This window comes from Lonchura striata, chromosome 10 (assembly GCF_050655825.1).
Source record: "Lonchura striata isolate lonStrDom1 chromosome 10, ASM5065582v1, whole genome shotgun sequence".
In the NCBI taxonomy this organism is placed as follows: Eukaryota; Metazoa; Chordata; class Aves; order Passeriformes; family Estrildidae; genus Lonchura; species Lonchura striata.
Window position 1 is genome coordinate 22,895,490 of NC_140712.1, and position 11,031 is coordinate 22,906,520.

At 46.2% G+C, this 11,031-nt stretch overlaps 1 protein-coding gene across 1 annotated transcript; it reads left to right on the forward strand.

The window, feature by feature from the left end:
• Nucleotides 1-81: 81 nt before the first annotated feature.
• Nucleotides 82-10,989, forward strand: HACD3 (3-hydroxyacyl-CoA dehydratase 3). The gene is made up of 11 exons (XM_021552649.4): nt 82-199; nt 583-625; nt 1,671-1,744; nt 3,613-3,777; nt 4,683-4,734; nt 5,100-5,210; nt 5,822-5,949; nt 6,457-6,569; nt 7,067-7,173; nt 7,948-8,079; nt 9,042-10,989. The coding sequence occupies exons 1-11, from the start codon at nt 113-115 to the stop codon at nt 9,116-9,118; spliced, it is 1,089 nt and encodes a 362-aa protein (XP_021408324.1). The 5' UTR covers nt 82-112; the 3' UTR covers nt 9,119-10,989.
• The last annotated feature ends 42 nt before the right edge of the window (nt 10,990-11,031 follow it).

An 11,031-nucleotide genomic window follows, 5' to 3' on the forward strand; every position in this document is an offset into this window, starting at 1 on the left:
CCGGCCGCGGCCGCCCCGCCCGCCCCCCGCGGCGCGCGCAGGCGCGGGGCCCGCCCGGCGGGGGTCGGAGTGCGCAGGCGCGGGGCGCCGCGGGCCGGTGCGGGCCGGGACGATGGCGGGGCCCAGCCTGCGGCCGCACGTGCACTGGGCGCAGCGGCACCGCGAGCTCTTCCTGCGCGTGGACCTCAGCGACGTCCGGGTACGGCGGGGACAGCCCGGCACTCACCCGCGGCGGGCAGACTCACCGGGGACACCCGGCAGGGGACACCTGCGGACACCCCGGCGGTGACACCTGGGGAACGCCGGGCGGGGACACCCGTGGGGAATTGGGTGTGCGGGGAGACTCGCCTGGGGGATCCCGGGGGGAAATCACCTGTGGGACCCCTGGAAAGAGTCACCTGCGGGACACCCCGGCGGGCGGGGAACACCTGCGGATCCCCCCGGGGACAGCGGCAGCGGGGGGGTCTCGCAGCGGGGCTCGGCCGTCCGGGCAGGGCTGTGCTGGCGTGGGGCCGGCCGGGTGGGCGCACGGACCCCCGCGGGTTCGTGGGCTGCCAGCTAACGCGTGTTCTCCCTCCGCAGAACCCGGACATCACCATCACCGATAATGTCCTGCACTTCAGAGGTAGGGGCTCCACCGTGGGCTCTCAGCCTGGCCCCCACGCCAGGCCTGCCGCTGTCCCGGTTGTCCCCATCGGTGGCAGGAGCCACCGTGCTGGGCATGTTCAGATCCACCACACTCCCACTCGCAGCCCTCTTGTGTTCCAGTCCTGGTAGCCACAACAGGCCCTATCTTATCTAACAAGAAAACCCCGACCTCCCCATATTTAAATACTAGTGGAATTTTCATATATCCTTCCCATCCCGGGTCAGCCAAACCCCAGAGATAACTCACAGCACTTTTTTCCTTTCACAAAGACCTTGTGTGCAATTCTTATCAAGCCTTCACATCAGGAAACTAGTGCTCCATTTGGAAACTAAAGCAGATCTCACCCTGAAAGATGGGATTTTTGCAGCTGGGCAGCTGCACATTCCAGCACCATGGAATTTTTTAAGGTGTCTCATTAGGAGCTTCTGCCTCCTTGGTGAGCCGCAGCCAGGCCATTTGATAGGAGGGTATTGCACATGGTGTTCTCTTTGGGATCAGTTTACGGCGTGGAAGGGTGGGAATTAAACACAGTGTACGGTTTTGGAACCCTTCCGGGGACAGGATCAATGTGGGAGATGACAAATGAGCCCTGAGAAGTGCCCTTCTGCTGCTAGGAGGGACTCCCCACATCACCCTCCTACACACCCAGCAGCACCCATCTCCCTGGGTGCTGCATTGTGCAGAGGTTGGATCCCTCAAAGGCAGGAGATTTTTCTGCTGGGTTTGAGTTATCCATGAGCAGCCTTTTGATCCCCTCTTTTGGGAATTTGATACGCTGGCTTCCTGCAGCAGGGACCCTTTTGCAGCATGATGCAGATTTGCAGCAGCTTTAGCTGTTGACTCCTGCATCTGCCTCTCCAAGCAACGTTTTGGTGTCTTCTCTGTTATTGTGTGGTTTCCTCTTGCCTCTGAGGAAGGCCAGAAGAAAATGCTGCGTATAAGTGCTGAATATTTCTGTGTACAAAGCATCCTTTGCAGGTGGAGTGTGTGGAACCTCACACTGTCAATTCTTGTCTTTTAGCCCAGGGCCATGGTGCCAAAGGAGACAATATATATGAATTTGAGATCGAATTCCTGGAGCCAGTCGAGCCTAAAGTAGGTATTTTTACTTCTCTAATTCTTGCAAAGAAAAAATAAATTTTGAAGAATTTGAAAGGGAAATGGCTGTGCATAAAGTTCCAAATATACCGTTTACATTTTTCTGGTAACTCTGTAACAGCCAACTCTGTGGCAGTCCTGTGTTCCATTGTCTTGTTTTAATGCAAATCACCTCACTGGAGCTGGTGCTTGCATGGACCAGCTTTAGCACACACTTGCTTGTCACTTGTTATACAGCAATTTTAAGTTTTGTAAAGGATTTAAAGCAGCAAAATAATGGGAGAATCTGGCAATGTGTTGTCTGATGCAACCTTGACCGGAGGTCAGGGGAACATTGTGCAGTCAGTGTGATGTTTCATGGCTTCTTTTGTAGCTGGACAAAAGAAGAGAGTCAGGAGAATTTGTGTTTCTGTCTTGAGCAGATTTTTTAGGTTGTGCTATGTTGTGGCTCCTGTTGGAGAAGTCTTTCCTGAATTCCTGTTGCAGTCTGGGTGGAAAGAGCTCAGCTCAAAGAGCTGTTCCTCTGTGTTACCCACAGGTGGCTGTGAGGTCTGTCTCTGCCTCTCAGAGCTGTTGGGGGCACAGGAGAACTTGGGCTTTGCTCCTAGGACATGATTTGTGCTGCTTATTCCTGGCTGGGTTTGGGATAGCTCCAGGAGCCACTGTTCACCTCTGCTTTTCAGCAGGGAAGGAGAAGGGAAGGGAACCATTGGAGGGGGAATTTCCAGGCTCTTTCAGCAGGCACATTTCTGGTGTGGCTCCTGCCAGCTGCGGCATGGCAGACAGTGAACAGCGCTTGGTTCCAGAGTCTGGTCACTGCCTTATCATCTGCCTAGCTCACACTGTGGGAGAGGTGCCTGTCTCTGCCTGTGCTGGCAGACACAGGCTCTGCTGTGAGCCAGGCCTGGAAGGCAAGTCCTTGCCTCTGCAGAGCAGCCTCCTTCCCAAAGCTGTCACTCTGAGTCACTGTGGAGGGACTGGAGAACAGACTGAACTCTGTGTAACTACAGATGGTCAGGACCAGGCAGTATCACAGTCCAGGTTTTTCTCCTTTAGTTTTGATGTGTAGCATGAGTTCCCCTTGCTGGTGCCAGCAGTGAGAAATGGAGGCTGTGGCAGCAAGGATGAGGTGTAGTAGCTGTAAATTACAGCTGCAGCCTTCAGATGTCTGAGAAGCATCTAGCCAGCCTTGCCAGAGCAGAGCTGGTGCAATGTGCTCAGTTAGGAGTGTAGCTTGTGCAGCAGTTTCAGCTGGTCTGACAGGCAGTGCCATGTGGAGCAGTCTCAAGTGGTCAGAAGGGCTCCAAGGTGACAATGCTGTGGACTGTAAGGATGGAGAGGTTCTGGGCTGCCACTGTGCAGATGGAGAGGCCTTGTGGGGTGGCAGTGACCACACTGCCTGCTCTGTCAGCTCACCTTGTTTCCAGGCATTCCCTAAGGCTCTTAGCTCCTCTAGGTTCAGCAGGTGTCACATGTGGTCCCCTGTTTAGACATGTACCTGTGGCTGCTGGCAGTGTTATTTTTACTGCTGGCTAGAGGAGGTGGGTGGCTCACAGTACTAAGCGCAAGAAGGTGTAAAGCCAAGATCAGGGGTTCTGTCTAAGAAGGCTGGCACTGGGGTCTCTGCTATCTCTGTGGTGGGATGCAGTGGTGCTGTAATATGGGCAGGCTGTTCATCAAGTCGTGCAACCATCACAGCTGCCATCTTCAACTGGACTGCTCTTTGCTTCCATGCCTTGGGTGGCGGAGAGACATTTGTGCTGCAGCAGTTTTGTCATCCCTGCCTCCTTGATAAGGGGAGCTTGGGTATGAACTCAGCCTCAGAGCTTGTTTCATCAGACTTTTGCTGATGCCTCTACCCCCAGCCTGTGTGCAGGATGACCCAAAGGCAGCTGAACATCACTGTGCAGAAGAAGGAGAGTAACTGGTGGGAGAGGCTGACCAAGCAGGAGAAGCGCCCGCTCTTCCTGGCACCCGATTTCGACCGCTGGTTGGATGAGTCGGATGCTGAAATGGAGCTGAAGGAGAAGGTGGGTCCTGTGGGCACCTGGAGCTTGTGCTGCCACTTACAAAGCAAGGACAACTGTTCTCCTGTGCCTGAACCTGCATTCTTCATTTACCAGGAGTTCCTGGCATGTTGATTGTTATTGCTGTTCTATACAGAGTTGGTTCAGTGGTTCAAATTGTAAGCAGGAGTTTGGAAATGGGCACATTTTTGGTTAGAACTGGAGGCTCGTTGCATGTGCCCCTTGCCCATTGTGCTGATCCATAGAGGATCATGTCACTCTGCCATGTGGAGCCCAAAGGAGTGAGTCCTGGACATTGTCTGTCTGGGAAGCAGGGATTGCTGAGGCTTTCTGAGCCCCTGGCTGGCCCTGCTGGTGCATTCCCACCATCTGGTGAGCTTGAGTAGCTTACTGCAGTGGGGAGGTGCAAGATGGACTTGGAAAAGGCTTGAACAGACCACATTCCTGCAAATCCCTTTTACAACAAACACTGCCCTGTTCCCCTCTGCAGCCATGAGCTTGGCACAGAGAGGGGCACTGCAGTGCCAAGGCCCAGGAACATTGGGAAAGGCAGGCAGAGAACCTGAGCTGGATGTTCTCTGTTCTCTTCAGGTTGCTGGTGGGTCATGTAAGAAACAGCACAGTCATAAGTGAGAATTAACACAGAAAGCAGCGGCTTTTTCAGCACAAGCATCTAATTACTAGAACAAACCACACAGTGAAGGCAGGATAACTGGTTAACACCCTCTGGCTTTTACTGTACTATAATTTCTGGATGATGAATGTCCTGTTTTATACTTGTGAAAATTTAAACCTTCTAGCTACTGGCTGCTTGGCTGAGTTTTAGACCTACCAGCTTTGCAGTAGTATAGTTAACAAATCACTTGCTAATTACAGTAAGTCTTTAAAACCTTATCCTTCATCTTAAGGAAGAAGAAAAGATTAACAAAATGAAAATAGAATCCAGAGTCCCCAAAGACCGTAAGTAACTGCATCTTTTTAGTGGGTGAAGTGGGATTTAGAAAGTTTGTTCACACTTTGTGAACCTTGACTCTTAAGGAGCAGTTTTGAGTGGCTTGGTGTGTCGTGGAGGGGGATCTTTGTATTGTGAGCTATTAGAAATTAATTAAAAATGGGCTGAAATTTCCAAGGAATGTAAAAACTCTGACTAGCAAGTATCAAGTTCTGGCAGATGATGGCAAAAGCAGAACCCCAATGCACCCAACAATGCTATTATCACAATCAAGTACTTCCCTTTTCCTTATAAGCTTTATTCTCAGAAAGCCTGGTTTGCAGCTCTATTACCATTGTACTCTGCTCACCTGATGTGTTTATTATTATTTTAGCTTTCAAACACCTGAAGAAGGGCTACCTAGTCATGTATAATCTTGTACAGTTTTTGGGATTCTCTTGGATTTTTGTGAACATGACAGTACGACTGTTCATCTTAGGAAAAGGCAAGTAATGAGCACTATTTTATTTATATTGGAGGGTTTGGGTTGATTTTCAGTGTTGTTTTTAAGACTTTTCAAATAGCAAAATCTAAAGGGAGACATATTTAGGAACTAAACCTTGAATGCATTGCCAAAGAGCACAACAAGAGCCTTTCAAAGGTCATCAAAGTGTCAAGGGCAGGAAAATACTGTCCCCTTGTAAGTCACAGCCGTGTACTCTGTGAATGATACTAGTGCTCTGCCAGGATCACCTCTAACAAAATCAGCTGAAGCAAAATGTCTCGCTGACTGTCATGTCAATGTTTTTGAAAATGATCTGGACAGAATATTTTATTTTTGAGGCAAGAACGATCCATTCTGTTGAAGTACAGCACTATTGCCTTTTTTGTAAAGCAGTTACTGAAATAGCTCTTGATCCTTCTGTGTGTGAAATGGTTTCTGCCCCAGCTGCTGTGAGTTCAAGATAAGGCCTATAAAGAACTTATGTAATTATCCATCATGTTTTTCTCAAATACAACTAGCATCCTGTTATTACAAGCTGTGCCTCTGCACCAGCTTCCTGAGCATGGAAATTCATTTGTTCTCAAAAATGGTTGGTTTCCTCTGTCTTACAGATTCCTTCTATGACACGTTTCATACTATTTCTGATATGATGTATTTCTGTCAGACCCTGGCATTAATGGAGATCATGAATTCACTAATAGGGCTGGTCAGATCACCGCTGATACCTTCTGTAGTGCAGGTTGTATTTTTAAATTCTTCTCCTTGCTCTTATGTTTAAAGTAAATGTTTATTTTACACAAGTGCTGAGACTTTCCTAAAATAAGTGATGCAACCTCACTGGCACTTGACTGGAGGATTTCTTATTCATGAGGCAGGAATCCATGCTTTCCAGTCTTGGCTGTGACAGGCTGTCTGTCTCCTTCCATCACCTGGGTAAGGGAGTGCAGGACAGCAGAAGCAAGAAGCTGATAAAAGCACATGATTTTGATTTGGTGCCAGTGCCCTTTTTATCCTGGTTGTGGTTGTTGTGCATAAAAATGAGGATGGGTGATTTGAGACTGGGTCCCTTGGATTGTACCTAAATAAAGGGCAAGATGCCTCCTTGTAAGAATCAGGTCACAGCACAGCAGTGAGTTAGGTGTATGCTCAGATGTGTGAGGAGTAGGTATCTTGTGTTTCTGACAGCAAGGTCTTGCCTTCCTTTTGATGAAGAGTGAATGTTCCTTAATATGTTTTCCTTTAATAGGTATTTGGAAGAAACTTTGTGTTGTTTGTTATCCTTGGAACCTTGGAGGAAATGCAGAGCAAACCTGTGGTGTTCTTCATATTTTATTTCTGGAGTATCACTGAGCTGTTCAGGTTGGTGGGATTTTCCTCCTACCAAGTGTGCACAGAACCAAGTGGTTGTTCCCAATAACTCTGTAAAGATTTTGATCTTTGTATTTTTTGGAAGAGTTGGCCCCAGAGGAGAAAAGCTCTTTGAGTCATGGACTGTTCACAGCCTTCCTTCATCTGCCAAAAGCTAAAGCAGGGCTGGAGTCCAAAAGTGATACTGCCCATATTTCTTTGTTTCTTTGATGCTTTGAATGTCCATCGTTAAATGAGGTTTTTATCTTTGAAACAAAGTAATTTGAAAGGGTTATTAGGCAGCTAGGCAGTTGCCTTCATCCCTGTGTTCAGAATGGCCTGAGCCCTGTGAACTGCCCACTAACTGCGTGCCCATCATCATCCACAGGGACAATGCCTTGAATATTCTTGTGTCATTTGGGAATTGTGTTGAGCACTGTGTGCTCAACACAACACTAATTCTGGTAGTTGTTTCCATTTTAAAGTGTTTGTTTCTCCTGACACTGTAGGTATCCCTATTACATGCTTTCCTGCATTGGAATTGAATGGAAACCACTCACCTGGCTCCGTTACACTGTCTGGATCCCTCTCTACCCCTTAGGGGGATTGGCAGAAGGTATCTCCTTAAAACAGTTTACTAAATAATGAACTCAAGGCTAGGACAATAACTCGATTTCTTTTTTTGGCAGCTGGACTTAAAATAGTAAAATAGAACAACAGATAAATAAATTTGCTTTGAGGTGAACCAAATATAAGCATTTTGTCTTTCATACTGAATCAAATACTATTTTCAGTTTGATGTGAAGGCTTCCTTTTGGAGGAAAGAGTCCCTTTCTGGAGGGGGCAGGCAAGGACAGGTTGCATGAACAAATGGAACAAGAACAAGCTGCACAGGATGCCAGTGCTCACTTCCCTCTGCTGGACCAAAGCTTTGTCTGCTGGGCCTGACTTGCTCAGCCTGGCCTGGGTTCACACCAGCTCCCAGGTCCTGATATTATCTTGTAAATGACTGCAGAGGACAGGCAGGGGCTTATTCCTATGTTGCAAACCTGTGTGTGTGAGCCAGGAGGAGCTTTGGGCATTGCCCAACACAGAGCAGGGGGAGGAGTGTGCCTGTTTCATTGCTGGGGCTATTTCTGGATGGCAAATCCTGCTGGCACAGGCCCTGGGGCTGCAGCTGTGCATGAGAACAGAGTCTCACCAGGAAGGTTCCCTGTTGCACCCCCTCAGCCAGGTGCTTCCCACCCTACTGCATGTTCAACACCTTAAAAATTGCTGTCATTAATCAGCACTGGCAAATTAGAAGGGACTATGCTGAAATAGTTTGTGTGGGGTGTGTAATTATATATTTTATCTGTACTTGGTAATGATGGTGACCTTCTGCTTTCAGCTGTCTGTATTGTTCAGTCCATTCCAATCTTCAGTGAAACAGGGAAATTTAGCCTGGGATTGCCAAATCCACTGAATGTCACAATCCAGTTTCCATTTGTGCTTCAAATATATCTTATAGCCTTGTTTTTAGGTAAGTATTTAATTCTGTTTCTCAATATTGAAATAAAAAGGCCAGTTTCCCCTGAATAACTTGATTTTTCAAAGAAAATTAAATTCCTGCATCTTGGGGACCATGGCAACAAAAAAATTGTTTGAGGTTAAGTATTATTCTTGTGAAATGTTCATGTAAATTTGTCAGTGATGGAGTGGAACACACCTCCAACGAGCTCTGATTAGCCCTTCAAAAAGGTGATCTTGGTAAAAAATTAGCAGCATAAACTTGGGTTAAAGGAATCATTTTTACATGTTTTTATAACCACAGTATACTTAGTTTCAACCTATTAGGGGGTATCTGAGCTTTGGAATGATGTAATGGCAATCTAAACATAATTTCAAATTAAAGTAATTTAGTTAAATGTTGCAATATAATCACAAATGCAAGGTGAAGTCATGCTTTTCCACGAAACAATATAGAAAGAGCTCTCTTTAAATAGTATATTTAAAGAAGAAAACCTGCTTGAGACATAGTTGGTTTTTGTGTTACACCTGTAAATACAATTTAACTTCCTTGTACCCATACCCACACTGGGTATCTGCAACTCACCACAATCTAACCCAGAATTTTAAACTGAACTTTCACTAGATTTCTCCTGCTCAGAGACATTGCTTAAAGCCACCCTTCAGTTGAGTTTCACTCGGAAATACCCGGTTCAACCTCCTTAGCTCTGCACAGCTGGTGTCACAACTTCTTAAAGGTGACAAACAAACCTTCTAAGCAGCTCTTTACCAAACAACCTGTGCAGCAACTCCTGCCTCAGCCAGCAAGAAAACACTTGCATTAGCTTTCACTGCTATACACACCCCTAAATAATTTGTTTTGTTATGTGGTGGTTGGGTTAGTTGGGTTCTCTTATTTTTCCTTTAGATTTGGTACAGCAATTTAGCATAAAAAGATGCAGTGATGTCCTACCTAAAAACTTCCTTCTTTTCCAGGGTTATTTGTAAACTTCCGTCACCTCTACAAGCAAAGGAAACAGCACCTTGGACCAAAGAAGAGGAAGATGAAGTGAAGCAGGACTGCAATGCTTTCTTATCTCACTTGGGGACAAGATAAGCCTCTAATTCTTACGGTTTTACCCACTGTAATGCCAGAATTTTGTAAAATGAAATGATCACGCTAGATTTCATGATTTCATAGTGAATTCAGGTAACATTCCCTTTCCATCATCTATGCATGGCATTTACCATTGAACATTTAAACTTGTATCCTGTCAACCAGCATATTAGAAAGAAATCCTATTATCTGCACATGATATGCTTATAATCAGTGGAGCAGCACTAAATAGAAATAGTGTTTATCTTTTAATTGGAGATTTGCTCTTTCAATATTGCATGCAGATAGGGCTTCTGATGTGGGATATGCTTTTAGCTGGCCTGTGCTGTTCCTGGGAGGCACCTTGATGGCAGGAGGAAGCACAGTCTGAGGCCACTGTGCCGTGTTTGGGTGTTTATCAACCACTGGGATAAATTTGCTCAGTATATACCCCCCCTTTTCTTCTGCAGCATTATTGATGGTGCAGAATTAAAACTGGAAGTAGCTAACCCCGATTTAAATGCTACCAACTTAGTCTGTTTCTAGTTGAGCCTTAACAGAATAGGAGCTCTGTGTGGACCATAGCAATGTGTATTCCTGTAGCAACACATCCTGTCCAGTCATTAAGGAAGCTGCCACTGAGGGTAGAAATGCTTTCCTGGTTGGTAGAGCAAGCACTGAAATGGAACGAAACAAGGGAACATAGGTACCTGCTTTCCGCTGGCACGTGAACCCCAACAGAACTCCATCCAACCCCTGCAAAGGGAGGAATTCTCATGGGAGATGGGGCCCCTCTGATTCATCCTGGCAGGCCTGTGGCTCCTGTATTTACAGCCTTCAGCAAGGCAGCAAACTCACTCTTCTACCTGCAGTTAGGGGTGCAGCAGAGAAGTTGCTGTGTATGGTTTGACTGGCTCCTGGGGGGATGGAACAGGGGGTCAAGTAAACTGTATTATTTAGATAGCACATATCAAATCTTAGTAAGAGAGGCCCCACATAGGGTTTGAAGAACCCTCTTCTCTTTGCTTTAACCACCACCAACAAAGTGAAGCTCCCCCCCACATTTCAGGTCATCTGCTGTCTCACCTGGAAACCTCTGTCTCAGCTGACTTTATTCAGCATGTCCTTCTTCACACCGAGCCTCCTGTAGCTGATCCCAGATTCCTCTGGCCTCCTTAACCCAGCTTAGAAATGTACAGAAAGTTTACTTTAAACTGTACTGTGGTTATGAACAGGCTGTTTCCCAACTGCCTCTGCCCAGGCACTGCAGAGCAATGCCAGCAATCCAGAACAGACACAAGCTGAGATTAGCCTAGTGCCATGCTACCATTTATCTTTTTCTATTGTAAAACAATATGACCCCTACAGAAAATTATTTTATATATATTAAAAGTAACAAACAGCAGAAGGTTTGTGATATGGACCCAGTGCTTGTTACTGTAAATGAAATAGTGTTATAAGGAGACTAACAAAGAAGCAGTACAAGCTCCACGCTGCATTTCACAAATTGTGTTCTGTCAATAAGAGGCGTGATACAACTTCTCTTTGGGAGAAGCACAGCCTACTTTACTCAGGAGAGTTGAGCACTATTTACACAATATTTCACTCAGCACACACTGCACCTATGTTTGAAGTATGTGAAAGGGTTGAATTAGCTGAGTAACAGAACAGCAAGGATCACTTTCATACTTTAATTTCTTCTCTGGGCATTTAAAATTCTGTTACGAAATCTGTATGTATTCATCAGTGAAATTGTGTTACCTAGTGCAAGCTGTCATGGATCTTACACTACTGAATTTTAGTCCTTCAGAAAGAATGTGTTTCTATTAATAAAGATTTACAACCAAATTTTGTTTTAGTTCAGTTGTTTGTTCTTTCAAATTATACAAC